This window comes from Scardinius erythrophthalmus (assembly GCF_964197995.2).
Source record: "Scardinius erythrophthalmus genome assembly, chromosome: 24".
NCBI lineage: Eukaryota > Metazoa > Chordata > Actinopteri > Cypriniformes > Leuciscidae > Scardinius > Scardinius erythrophthalmus.
This window is the reverse complement of record NC_138244.1, coordinates 21,906,174-21,921,144: the sequence shown is the minus strand read 5'-3', so window position 1 is coordinate 21,921,144 and position 14,971 is coordinate 21,906,174. Positions and strand designations below refer to the sequence as shown.

Here is a 14,971-nt window from a genome sequence, read left to right as displayed (position 1 = left end):
TATGAGCAAGTCATTCATTACTGATCCTTTTTTTTCTTTTTCTTTTAAATACCACAAACGAGCAAAGTACATGTTTTGTTTTCTCCATTTTGTCATTGCTCAGCATAACTTTTAAGGACATTATGATTCATTCCAGTAGCCTAACTTGAATTGTGAATCCATTCACCAAAAATATTTGTTGACGGATTCGTTCAGTAACAATTTATGCAGGTTAAATCGCAGTTGGCCTGTAGGTGGCGACAAGTCTTTTTGAGCGATTCACTCTCACCCCCAAACGTCACATACTGACGCGTCTTGACCAAACGGCAATATACGACGAAAAGGGTACCCCTAAAACGTCCATATGAGACGAAGACATAAGTGCACCAGCAGCGCCTCTTAGCGGTACCCTAACGCATACCTAAACCTACCCATAACCCGAATCGTCACATACAGACGTTTTAGGGGTACCCTTTTCGTCGTATATTGCCGTTTGGTCAAGACGCGTCAGTATGTGACGTTTGGGGGTGAGACTGTGTTACCGTAACACGTCGTTCACCAAAAAGTGTTCTCATTCCTTTTTCCTGTCTGATCGATTGCCTGTCTGATCGATTGCTCCTGTCTGCCTCGCTGCCTGCTGTGAGTGTGTTTGTTTGATTCGGTGCGATAAGCTCCGTCTTAGCCATATATTTCTTTGTTTTGAACCATCATTTTACTACCATTTCTAGTTGTTTATACTACTACATTTTACCCAACATCTCAGATTAACCTGACATCGCTAGCTTTTGTTATTAGTACTACTAGCACAAAACGCTAGTAATTCGCTAGCCTGTTAACGCGCCACCCGTGCGCTCAGCTATTTTATTTATTTATTTTTCTCTCGCGCGTCCGCGCCTTTGAGTTCATAAAAAGCTCAGGTGAGTAAGAATCACTCAACAAACACGGTGAGTAATGTCTTGTCCTGTTATTGTCACTTGCACTTCATGTCACATGTTTAGTATAGGCTTCTCTGTCGACAATATAGGATTTATATGTGATAAATGTAAGGAGACAGTTAGGTTGACAGAGAAGATTTCAGAATTAGAAACACGCATCCAAACTTTAATTGAGGATAGTAAGAGTGCTAGTGCTTTAGATGTTTTGGATGCGCATAGAATAGTGCACACTTTACATGAGTCGGTTCTGGCTGAAGTAGAGCCCGTGCAGCCGGGCAAATGGGTGACAGTGAGGGATCGCTCTAGTCGCGGATCTAAAAACCACTCTTCCGTTCCGATTACCATAACAAATCGATTTGCCCCGCTCAGTGAAACACCCACTGAGAATGATTGTGCCCTAGTTATTGGCGATTCTATTACACGGAACGTGAAAATAGAGACACCAACCACCATAGTCACATGTTTGCCGGGAGCCAGAGCGCCTGACATCAAAGCAAATTTAAAAGTGCTGGCTAATGCTAATCGTAAATTCTCTAAGATCATTATTCATGTCGGCACTAATGATGTTCGACTCCGCCAGTCGGAGATCACCAAAATTAATATTAAAGAGGTGTGTGAACTTGCAAGTACGATGTCAAGGACTGTAATTTGCTCTGGCCCCCTTCCTGTTCGCAGGAGTGATGAGATAGTTAGTAGATTGTGTTCGCTTAACGGTTGGCTGTCTAAGTGGTGTCCGCTTAATAATATAGAATTCATAGACAATTGGAAAAGTTTTTGGGGCAAACCTGACCTGTTGAAAAGAGATGGTATTCATCCCTCCTGGGATGGTGCTGCTCTTCTCTCTAGTAATATGGCTCATAGTCTTAGAGCTCAAACATGACAATCTGGGGCTCAGGTCAGGAAGCAGACAGACTGGCTTAACCGACTGTCTGCTAGCGGCCTCGCGTCACCAAGGTCAGATAAATCCCATCACATAGAGCCTCTTTCACCTAGATATCATCATATAGAGACTGTGTCTGTTCCCCGAATTTGGAAATCCAAAAAACGTTTAAACCCAACTAAGGTTAAAAATTTAATTGATGTTCAACAAATAAAAAACAGCTATAATACAGATGAGCAAATGCTAAAGCTTGGGTTGCTGAATATTCGATCGCTTACTTCAAAAGCACTCATTGTTAATGATATGATTTCAGATAATAACCTAGATGTGCTGTGTTTGACAGAAACCTGGCTAAAACCAAACGATTACATTACTTTAAATGAATCAACCCCGCAAGATTACTGTTATAAACATGAGCCTCGTCTGAAACGCAAAGGGGGTGGTGTTGCTGTAATCTATAGTAATAGTTTCAAAACCACTAAGAAATCAAGTTTTAAATATAATTCTTTTGAAGCATTGGTGCTTAATGTAAAAATATATAGTGTAAACGATAAATCACGTCTGAGATTTGTGCTGGCTACTGTATACAGGCCACCAGGGCACCATACAGACTTTATCAAAGAATTTGCGGACTTTCTATCAGAATTAATATTGACTGCAGATAAAGTACTAATTGTTGGTGATTTTAATATACACATCGATAATGAAAAAGATGCATTGGGATTGGCATTTAAAGACATTGTAAATTCAATTGGAGTTAGACAACACGTGTCAGGACCTACTCATCGTCGTAATCATACTCTAGATCTAATATTATCACACGGAATAGATGTTGATGCCGTTGAAATTCTGCAGCAGAGCGATGACATCTCAGATCATTATCTAGTCTCGTGTAATTTGCATTTAGCCAAGGCTGCAAAGCCGACTCCGTGTTTCAAATATGTGAGACCTATCACTTCTGCTACTAAAGATTGCTTTATTAATAATCTTCCTAATCAGTTTCATCATCTCAGCATCTCAGATAGCTTAGAAGAACTAGATATTACAACAGAAACGTTTAACTCTCTCTTTTCCAGCACTTTAGACACAGTTGCTCCGTTGCGCTTAAAGAAGATTAAAGAAAATAGTCCAACGCCGTGGTACAACGAGCACACTCGGGCCCTTAAGAGAGCAGCCAGAAAAATGGAGCGCAACTGGAAGAAAACAAAACTAGAGGTATTTCGCATTTCATGGAAAGAGAGCTCAATTACTTACAGAGAGGCTTTAAAAGCTGCTAGATCTGCTTATTTTTCAACCCTATTAGAAGAAAATAAACATAATCCTAGGAATTTATTTGAAACGGTGGCTAAACTAACGAAAAATAAAGCTTCAAGCACCGAAGTTTCCAAGCAACACAGCAGTAATGACTTTATGAACTTCTTCACTTATAAGATTGATAATATCAGGGACAAAATTATAACTATGCAACCGTCTACTACAGTATCGCATCAGGCAGTGCATTGTAGTCTCCCTGAGGAAAAATTTGATTCATTCGTTGCTATAGGAGAGGAAGAATTTACTAAACTCATTAAATCATCTAAATCTACAACATGTATGTTAGACCCTATACCGACTAAGCTACTGAAAGAAATACTTCCAGAGGTCATAGATCCTCTTCTTAATATCATTAATTCGTCTTTGTCTCTAGGATACGTACCAAAAAACTTTAAGCTGGCTTTGATTAAACCGCTTGTTAAAAAAACGCAACTTGATCCTTCAGAATTAGTCAATTACAGGCCGATCTCGAATCTACCTTTTCTGTCAAAGATATTAGAAAAGGCAGTATCCTCACAACTGTGTTCCTTTCTTGAAAGAAATGATATCTGCGAGGATTTCCAGTCCGGATTTAGACCGTACCATAGTACCGAAACAGCTCTCGTTAGAGTCACAAATGATTTGCTCTTATCATCCGATCGTGGTTGTATCTCTCTATTAGTGTTACTCGATCTTAGCGCTGCATTTGACACCATCGACCACAACGTTCTTTTAAATAGATTAGAACATTATGTTGGCATTACAGGAAATGCACTAGCATGGTTTAAATCATACTTATCTGACCGTTATCAGTTTGTAGCAGTAAATGATGAGATGTCTCATCGATCACAGGTTAAGTATGGCGTACCACAAGGCTCAGTACTAGGACCGCTGCTGTTCACTCTGTACATGCTACCCTTAGGAGATATCATTAGGAAACATGGAATTAGCTTTCACTGTTATGCTGACGATACTCAGCTCTATATTTCTTCAAAACCTAACGAAACTTATCAATTCACAAAATTAACGGAATGCATAGCGGATATAAAAAATTGGATGACTTGTAATTTCCTACTTCTAAATTCTGAAAAAACAGAGTTTCTAATTATTGGACAAAAAACTTCCTCACGTAATAATCTAGAATACTGTCTAACACTTGATGGCTGCTCTGTTAAGTCTTCGTCGTCGGTTAGGAACCTGGGTGTGCTCTTTGATACCAATCTTTCATTTGAAAGTCACGTGTCTAGTATCTGTAAAACTGCATTTTTCCATCTTAAAAATATATCTAAATTACGTCATATGCTCTCATTGACAAATGCGGAACAATTAGTTCATGCGTTCATGACCTCAAGGCTAGATTATTGTAATGCTCTACTGGGTGGTTGCCCTGCACGCTTAATAAACAAACTACAGCTGGTCCAAAACGCAGCAGCTCGAGTTCTTACCAGAACCAGGAAGTATGACCATATTAGCCCGGTTCTGTCAAAACTGCACTGGCTCCCTATTAAACATCGCATAAATTTTAAAATATTGCTGATTACTTACAAAGCACTGAATGGTTTAGCTCCGCAGTACTTGAGCGAGCTCTTAACGCATTATAGTCCGTCACGTCTATTACGATCTCAAAATTCCGGCCAGTTGATTATACCTAGAATATCAAAATCGACTGCTGGCGGTAGATCCTTCTCCTATTTAGCACCAAAACTCTGGAACAGTCTTCCTACCATTGTCCGGGAAGCAGACACACTCTGTCAGTTCAAAGCCAGATTAAAGACACATCTCTTTGACCTAGCTTTCACATAATACATTATAGACTTCTATAATTTAATGCTATGCTGCATAGATTAGGTCAGCCGGAACCGGGAACACTTCCCAAAAATCCTGATGTACTCGTTACATCACGAGAAGAATGGCATCTACGCTAATTTTAGTGTCTGTGTTTATCCCAAGGTTTTTCCTGCAGCCTGCCGGATCCAGGCCGTATCCAGATCTGACGAAGGACCTTCACCTGGACCGATGACAACGCAGTGCTGAAGTGCCAACTAGTCTCTCCCTATGGAGGATCCCACTACCACTCTACAGATAAGGCGTTGTCGGGAAAATTCGTCTTGCGGTCCTACCCCAAAGCAACAAATAAAATAAAATTCCTTATCAAATTTATAAGGAAAGACAAGTATTTTGTTTAGGCTTGGCTTGTAGGGAATTCCAAACCTGCGTATATTCTAACGCACATAACTATAGAACCCATTCTAAATGCGCATGTGACCGCCATCAGCGTTTCTCACAGGTTCGCGTTTAAAGTCTGTGTAGAGAGAATGGTGTCGTCTTAGCGGCCCCTAATTTAATAACAAATGATCATTGCAACGGAACCAAATCAATTAAAACTAACTTTAGATGGAAATAACTTAACTCTGCTGTAAAGCCGAAACAATCTCTGTTACCTTAAATTATACGCTTATCTCTGTAAAGCTGCTTTGAGACAATCTACATTGTTAAAAGCGCTATATAAATGAAGATGACTTGACTTGACTTGACTTAAAAACACCAAAATAGTGTTTAAAGGGCCCCTATTATGGATTTTTTTTAATGACCTTTCATGTAGTGAGTAACATAACTCTAAGTGAATGAAAACATCCTGCAAAGTTTTAAATCTGAAAGTGCACCATTTATAAAGTTATTGTCTTTTTTCAAAAGTAAGAGTCGACTCTAAGTCAATGAAATTAATCGTTTTTCAAACAAGTCATAAGCCCTTTTGTTGTGATGTCGAGACGAAACAGTAGCACATTGCCCGCCCACTTATTGCACGCGCAGACAGCAGGGAAAAGGGAGACAGCAGGGATTGGTCCGCCCGCCCGCTAGACCAATCACAACCGACTGAGCTGTCTGGCGAATCAGAGCAGAGGGAAGGAGGGATTTAGAGAGATTGATTCATCTGACGAGTCGTTTGCGGTGACGTGCAAATGTATATTTTAAGAAAATGAAACTGTTTTTTGACCTTTGATGCATGTAAACCTGTTGTAGGAGACTCCAAAACAACATTAGGAAACTTTAATATATAGCATAATAAGGGCACTTTATGTCCGGTCATAATTTTGTGTAAGTCAGTTACATAAAAAGTTCAATTGGTCTAATATGAATCCAAAAAGTAAGACTGATTACAATTACGGTCTGGGAATAATAGCAGAACTGACCGACCGACCAGGACAAAACAGGAAAACACCTAAACTGTAAAACAAACACACACACACAAAAATAAAACACAATTAATCAGCACAAAAAACACAGGGAGAATAAGGGTATGTTTACATGACCACAATGTACTAAAAACATAAATGTTTTTTCCTTTGTACAGACGACAACATTGTCAAAACGATCCCTGTCGCACGGAGTTGGCAATGTCACTTTGTAGAGAAACTGCACGCATGACGTCACCTTTTTCTCAAATTTACATCTATGTAGTTTACACAGAGATGATGACGGTAGCCTATCGTTTTCAAAAACTTAAACTTTGAGAAACCCGTTTTCAAAAACTGGTGTCGTGTAAACAGCCCCTAATTAGGGAAGGAAACAAGTCAAGTCACCTTTATTTATATAGCGCTTTTTACAATACAGATTGCATCAAAGCAGCTTCACAGTGATTACTTGAAAATAATACAACAAAGTTTGTTTCTAGAAGAAAATTGCATCATCGTCCACCTTAAGTAAGGCAGATCAATAATATTGTTGAATATTAAATGTCCCCAACTAAGCAAGCCAAAAGCCAAGGCAACAGTGGCAAGGAACCAAAACTCCATCAGTGACAGAATGGAGAAAGAAACCTTTGGGAGAACCCAGGCTCAGTCGAGGGTCAGTTCTCCTCTGGCCAACGAGCCAACAGTGTATGATTATGATCCAGGCAACATTACAGGTCAGAAGTCAGATTGGATCAGAACATTCAGAATATTTATCCAGTTCCATCTGGTTGGAAGTCGGAGCCATCACGCCAGTATGGAGAGGAGTTTGTTGAGGATCAGTGCCAATGGCTGTCGTGTCGATGAGGCCTTCACAGGGCTGATGAGGCTGGCACTTCAGGAATGCGTCGTGGATGGGTCCAGGCACAGGTCCACCATCTGATCTGGATCCGGCCCGGATCCGGCTGACTTCAGTAAACCTCAGAATAAACAGAAAGGCTAGCATTAGCATAGATGCCATTCTTCTTATGATGTAACAAGTACATCAGGTGTTATAGGAAGTGTGCCTGGTTCCGGCTGACCTAAACTATGCAGCCTAATAATCATTTAACTGATTTGAATAATATGAATGTTTAATGTTTTATATGGATGTCAGGTAAAAGAGATGCGTTTTTAGTCTAGATTTGAACTGACAGAGTGTGTCTGCTTCCCGGACAATAGGGGGAAAATTGTTCCAAAGTTTTGGTGCTAAATAGGAAAAGGATCTACCGCCTGCAGTCGATTTTGATATTCTAGGTATTATCAACTGGCTGGAATTTTGAGATTGCAGTAGACGTGAAGGACTATAATGCGTTAAGAGCTCGCTCAAGTACTGCGGAGCTAAACCATTTAGTGCTTTGTAAGTGATCAGCAATATTTTTAAATTTATACTATGTTAAATAGGGAGCCAATGCAGTGTTGACAGAACCGGGCTAATATGGTCATACTTTCTAATAAGAACTCGAGCTGCTGCGTTTTGGACCAACTGGACTTTGTTTATTAAGCGTGCAGGGCAACCACCCATTAGAGCATTACAATAATCCAGCCTTGATGTCATGAACGCATGAACTAACTGTTCCGCATTTTTCATTGAAAGCATATGTCGGAATTTAGATATATTTTTAAGATGGAAGAATGCAGTTTTACAGATACTAGAAATGAGGTTTTCAAATGAAAGATTGGTATCAAAGAGCACACCCAGGTTCCTAACCGACGACGAAGACTTAACAGAGCAGCCATCAAGTGTTAGACAGTATTCTAGGTTATTACGTGCAGAGGTTTTTTGCCCAATAATTAAGTAGTAGGAAATTAAGTTCAGAATTAAGTAGTAGGAAATTACTAGCCATACAGTTTTTTATATCAGCTATGCATTCCGTTAATTTTGTGAATTGGTAAGTTTCGTCAGGGCGCGAAGAAATATAGAGCTGAGTCAGCATAACAGTGAAAACTAATTCCCAAGGGTAGCATGTACAGAGTGAACAGCAGCGGTCCTAGTACTGAGCCTTGTGGCATGCCATACTGAACTTGTGATCGATATGACATCATTTACTGCTACAAACTGATAACAGTCAGATAAGTATGATTTAAGTGTGTAGTGCAACCACACATGGTGCTAATGGAATTCCACTCATGCCAACATCATTTTCGATTCTATTCAAAAGAATGTTGTGGTCGATGGTATCAAATGCAGAACTAAGATCGAGTAACACTAATAGAGACATACAACCATGACTGAATGATGAGAGCAAATCATTTGTAACTCTAATGAGAGCAGTCTCGGTACTATGGTACGGTCTAAATCCTGACTGGAAATCCTCGCAGATATCATTTCTTTCTAAAAAAGGAACATAGTTGTGAGGATACTGCCTTTTCTATTAATTTTGACAGAAAAGGTAGATTCAAGATCGGCCTGTAATTGACTAATTCTCTAGGATCAAGTTGCATTTTTTCAATAAGAGGTTTAATAATAGTCAGCTTAAACGTTTTCGGTAAATATCCTAGTTACAAAGATGAATATTAAGAAGAGGATCTATGATCTCCTGAAGCATCTCTTTCAGTAACTTAGTCGGTATAGGGTCTAACATACATTTTGTTTTTAATCAATTATCATTTATTCAGGCATTTTCCTGGATTGGTATAGTCCCAGTGGTTTGTTTATGGCGAATTAGGTTTATATTAAAAGCTATCAGGCTTTGTTAAGGCACTTGGCTTCCTGACCCACATGTGTCAGCACTTCTTATCCCTGTGCATTGTTTCACAATAGTTTCTCATGGCTCTCTTGGACGTTTGCGCCATTTGTTCTTTTTCCCACGATATGAGAGCACTTGCTCTGGCTTATCTGAACAATGCTTCAAATAACTACTGGGACTCATCGCTGTGCGTTCTGGCCAAGAGGGCTACATACGTTTATGAGTGTGAGGAAAGAGGTGAAGCTTTTTTTTCCTGAGAGATCAAGCTTGGAGATCAAGCTGCCAAAAATAGGTTTCCCAAACAATTGTAGAGGAGAGCTCTTGAGAGAGATAGGGGTTTGACAGGCGAGGAATCCTGCTGGAGAAGCGTCAGGTAACAGCTGCAGTGTTTTTGTGGCTCTGGCCTTTCACTGCAGACTGGTTTCATCATAAATAATGCCATATCATAACTGTTTCCAATCCATTCAGCTTGGTTTCACTGGCATGTTTTCTCATTTTGGTTCTCCTAGGACAATGATACCGCAGTACAGTGATGTATAAAATGTAATGACATATTTTGATAAACTGTTGTAGATGGGGATTTAAAGAACACCTTTTTGTGTTGAACTGAATTCTACACTTTCTTTTGCAAGTGTCAAATAATCTGGAAACATCTGATGAAATGTATGAACATTTTATATATGTTATTATATCGCCTTCGCCAATAATATTGTTAATTTGTATTTTTGCTCATATAGTAATTGCAATAGTTGTATCCCTTGATTTTGGATCTTGCCTTCGGACTTTTCTTGTACTTGCCAGAAAGGTTTTTGACAATCTGTTTTTCACTAACATTTTATGGATTATTTTCTTTTACTAAGGCAAACAAACAGTGTTGTTTTAGTATTATTTACATACTTTTATAGTATTTAATAATATTTTGAATTAGCTTTTATTTGTATATATTCAGTTTTTTTTCAGTTTAATATTGCTGTGTGCTTTTGTGTTATATATATATATATATATATATATATATATATATATATATATATATATATATATATAGAGAGAGAGAGAGAGAGAGAGAGAGAGAGAGAGAGAGAGAGAGAGAGAGAGAGAGAGAGAGAGAGAGAGAGAGAGAGAGAGAGAGAGAGGAGAGAGAGAGAGAGAGAGAGAGAGAGAGAGAGAGAGAGAGAGAGAGAGAGAGAGAGAGAGAGAGAGAGAGAGAGAGAGAGAGAGAGAGAGAGAGAGAGAGAGAGAGAGAGAGAGAGAGAGAGAGAGAGAGAGAGAGAGAGAGAGAGAGAGAGAGAGAGAGAGAGAGAGAGAGAGAGAGAGAGAGAGAGAGAGAGAGAGAGAGAGAGAGAGAGAGAGAGAGAGAGAGAGAGAGAGAGAGAGAGAGAGAGAGAAGAGAGAGAGAGAGAGAGTGAGAGAGAGAGAGAGAGAGAGAGAGAGAGAGAGAGAGAGAGAGAGAGAGAGAGAGAGAGAGAGAGAGAGAGAGAGAGAGAGAGAGAGAGAGAGAGCAGAGAGAGAGAGAGATGAGAGAGAGAGAGGAGAGGGGAGAGAGAGATTTTGTTTTTTAAGTTTAAGTTTTTAAGTGCTTCCATCTAATATTTATATTTTATTTTATTTCAGAATTATTTTATTAACTGAAACCTTTAAGTTTTAGTTTAAGTCAACAACAGCACTGGGCCAAAATACATATGTTATTTATATGGTACGTTATGTATGTGTTTATTAATATGATAGATACAAATACATATTTCACTAAATATTAAATTATTTAAATATTTACAATTGTACATATTTTATATTTAATTCATTTAAATTATATTAAATTGAATATAATATTTTAATTCTACTTAGTAGATCACATTACAAACATAAAAATATGTGATATTTTCTGTCTATTTAACAGTTATTATACAGTACATACAAATTTCTGCATATTTAACATGATGTCTAATTTTTATATTATAAAAGGGAAAACAATTTTTTTGTATATTTCTTTAAGAAAATATTTAAGTTTGATTAAAGGAAAATAAACGTGTTAGCCTTTTCAACAACAATTAATTTCTAAAATCCCATACATTTTATATTAACCCTATGCATGAACCTAAAAAGAAAAACCTACACAGATGCATAAAGGGATTCAAAATGGCCCATATTGGAATTAATGGTTTTCTTAAAAAAATAGGTGTCTTATTAAGGAAAGATACACCAATGTTAATATATCAAACATGTTTATTTGTTTACTTTCACTGTATATATGCATTATAAAAGATCAAATTGAATATTTTTAAAATGCAGTTTTAGTAAACTAATTTAGTTTATTCAAGTTTGAACTTCACTTCCCACATTTCACACACAGAGCATGTGAATATGATCTTTTCAGACAGAGACAGAACATTTCACATCAGATTTGCACCTTTCTAAGCATAACTTTTGGACAGAGTTCGCACCTCTTCCTTTGTTTGAGCCTCTTCAAGCAAACGGTCTATGAATCCAGTAAAGGATCCATTGGGAATGTGAACTTCAGGATCATGGCAGAAGTAGAAGGTCATCCAGGTACTTTTTTGCCTTCTGTTTTACAAATACTGTGAACTCAGACATACTACTCATTTCACATGCTGCTTTTCACCTATGGACATATGCATATTGTGTCTGAGACAAATTCTTGGCTCAGAGCAACAACAACAAAAATGTCACAAGAGCTTTGAGGTTTTTAAAATATAAGAATTCCATAGGAAATGACTACGGGTGAATTTGACCCCCTTTATGCATTCTAGGGTTAAACTAGATTATACACAGTGACATACTTATTCAACAGTGGCTTGATTTATTAAATTAGAGCAACTTAAGAAGCTTTTGTGAAGTGAAGGTGGAGACTGATTACAGTATGAATCACATCATTGAGGTTATTCATAAACCGGACAGCCGTGAACTTGAACAGACTTGATTGGTTAAACCAGGTTAAAATCCAAATCATTCAGTCTATGAGCAACAAAATAGCCTCTCTTTCATTTCTCTGGAAATGAATCAACGAGGTGAAATGTGTTTCTTCTAAACCAGTCTAAACTTCCTTTCTCAGATCCCAACTATCATCCCACTTATGTCCCAAAACCTTGATATGACTTCCCACAGATAATGAGGTCACTGCCTGGAATCAAAACACACCCACTGGAAACCATATTGGGTTCTAGAGGACAAGTTGCCTTTCTTGGAATATGAGGTTAGACAATGAACCAGGAAAAAAATGCAGCCGCTAGCCGCAGGTTTTCCTCTGATCTTGTTATAATGGATCATACTAGAATATATGGCTATGATCAGATCCGAAAGCGACCTATGGACAGAGCTGGAATGAGGTGTGTAAAATCCCAGATCTCCTTGTTTGGCAAGACTCCTCCTTCTGTTATCAATGTGAGTCATTCGACAGACATGCCCTCTCTTTACTGCTCTCCTTGATGACACTTCACACACACACAGACACACACCCTGGCCGTTTCCATAAAACATCCCACTTGGAGGAAATGAAAGGAGAGGGAAAGATGGTTCATCAAAGCACGTTTGATAGCACTGGCAGTCTATTAAGATTGGATTTTGGAACTGCTGTTTTCAAAGATGAAATGTAGCGGAAATGACTTAATATGGCATAAACACACTTCAAAATGAACAGTCACACTTTATATTACTTCATTAATGAGTTACTCAACTCTGTTATATTTGAGGAAAAGTTGTAAAATGTCATAATGTATCACGCACACCCTTAAAACCCTTATTATACAAACTATGCTCATATTATCCATATTTATAACCATCATGATATACAGAATAAACAGAAGGTCTTCAGCCATAAACAGCTAAGGCAAAAAATCTGTCTCTTTACTATTTTAGAAAACTGGAAAAAAAAAGGAAATTATGTATAGTAAAATGAAATATTTTAAATGTATTTGCAAGTGTAAATGTAATTTTCTCTTATTTATAATGCATATATTATATATATATATATATATATACAATTTGGTCTTATATTTGACTTCTTTTTTAAATCTCTGCAGTCTGGACCAACTTCATGAGGTGTATCCTGGGATACTTTTGGACTGCCGGAGTTCCTATACAGTAGCCTATGCTGGGCACTTGTTGGCTTTTAATAAAATAAAATAAAATAAAATAAAATAAAATAAAATAAAATAAAATAAAATAAAATAAAATAAAATAAAATAAAATAAAAAATATGTATTATAATATTGCAAATAATTAGCAAATAAATTAATTATTCATAATTCATTATTTATTCAAATATAATTGTTTATTCTAATATTTAAAAATAAAAATGACGTTTTTGATGAACAGTTTGACTGAGATTCAACAGAAGTGGTTTTAATGGTCTCGCTGAGTTCTGACATGTCGAGTTGCCTGTCGCCCACGCGCTTCCATTGATACTCGAGCAACAGTTGACGTGACGTCATGTGGGCCGGGCTGCGGAGGCTTAAAAAAGGTCCCGTTCTCCTCCTCAGACCTACTCGAGTCTGTCTGGATCTTACGCACGCATGAAGAAGCACACAGTCGGCCGGAGACTTCAGCGGAGATTATACGAAGCTCTTGGACATTCGTATTCTTGTCTTTTCGTCCATAACCCAAAGATAACTCAAAACGCCACCGAAATGACGGGCTCTGACATCTCCCACGTCCTGAAGGAAGGAGAGCTGGAAAAGAGGAGCGATAATCTCCTCCAGTTCTGGAAGAGGAAGACGTGCGTTCTCACCACGGACAGCCTGAACATCTACACCGACAACCAGAAGAAGAACAGGAGCAAAGAGCTCAAGCTGCAGTCCATTAAGAAGGTGGACTGTGTGGAGCGCACTGGGAAGTTCGTCTACTTCACGATTGTGACTACAGACAATAAGGAGATTGACTTTAGGTGCTCGGGCGAGGAGAACTGCTGGAATGCCGTGATCACAATGGCTCTGATTGACTTTCAGAACAGAAAAGCCATTCAGGACTTTAAAACACGCCAGGAATCGGAGAACCCTTCTCTGGGACAGCAAGAGAGATGCGAGGCTAGAGCACCGTGAGATGTGGCCAATCCAACACACACATGGTGAGAAAGAAATCATGTTCATCTATGTATTTGTCTTAAAAATAAAGGTTCCAAAATTGGGGTTTTCGCAGCAATGCCATTAAAGAACCGTTTTTTTGCTTATTTAGAACCATTTTTCCGTATCTAAAGAACCTTTTGTGGAATGGAAAGATTCCATGGGTGTTAAAGTTGCTTCATAATGCCAATAAAGAACCTTTATTTTTCAATTGTTTGACATAATTAGTAGTCGAGTTGGACAATTATTTGATCTGAATACTAGCTATCAATTGAACTGAGGCTTTATGTTATGGTTTATATACAGTATTTAGGAAAACTTATTCTCCCTCTTGTTTCGTTTAGAGATACAGCAAACTGAATCTTGAAAAAGTTTGGACCAAAGCATGTCTGAAAGGAGCGCGTGTGCTCAGAATAAGGACTGTGGTTGAGCTGGTCTGTGAAGGTCTTCGGAAGAATAAACCTGCAGTGATTTCAACAAGCAAAACCCTCAAAAACCCCTCAAGACTGAATCCTTGGACTTTCTTAACCGCCTCGATAAGGCTCTGGATTTGTACATGTAAATGCATCTTATTTATTTTTCCAAAGGAATGCTGCGAATACCAATGTTGTATTAAGTTATTTCATGATGTATTTATTTAAATAAATTTGCATAAAACTGAGTTTGTATTTGGACTTCATTATTTATATTAAAATAGTTCAATTAAAATATAATCAGGTAACACTTTACAATAAGGTTCTATTTGGGATTAGTTAACATGCAGTAAAAGAATTATGGTCACACTTTATTATACTTCAAAAAATAAGTACAATTTAACAACATTTATGTACATAATAAGCACTGTATCAAATGATTAATTTAAATCTTAGTACTATGATACACTATCATTTAAGTGAATCATTTGATACACATC

The 14,971-nt window shown here is 37.9% G+C and overlaps 1 protein-coding gene across 1 annotated transcript; it reads left to right on the top strand.

Moving 5' to 3' along the window:
* Window positions 1–13,499: 13,499 nt before the first annotated feature.
* Window positions 13,500–14,713, top strand: phlda2 (pleckstrin homology-like domain, family A, member 2). The gene is made up of 2 exons (XM_081356000.1): window positions 13,500–14,063; window positions 14,405–14,713. The coding sequence occupies exon 1, from the start codon at window positions 13,513–13,515 to the stop codon at window positions 14,035–14,037; it is 525 nt and encodes a 174-aa protein (XP_081212126.1). The 5' UTR covers window positions 13,500–13,512; the 3' UTR covers window positions 14,038–14,063; window positions 14,405–14,713.
* The last annotated feature ends 258 nt before the right edge of the window (window positions 14,714–14,971 follow it).

Excerpts from the sequence above, each read along its gene's own strand:
- phlda2 (XM_081356000.1), top strand. The coding sequence starts at position 13,513 with ATGAAGAAGCACACAGTCGGCCGGAGACTTCAGCGGAGATTATACGAA.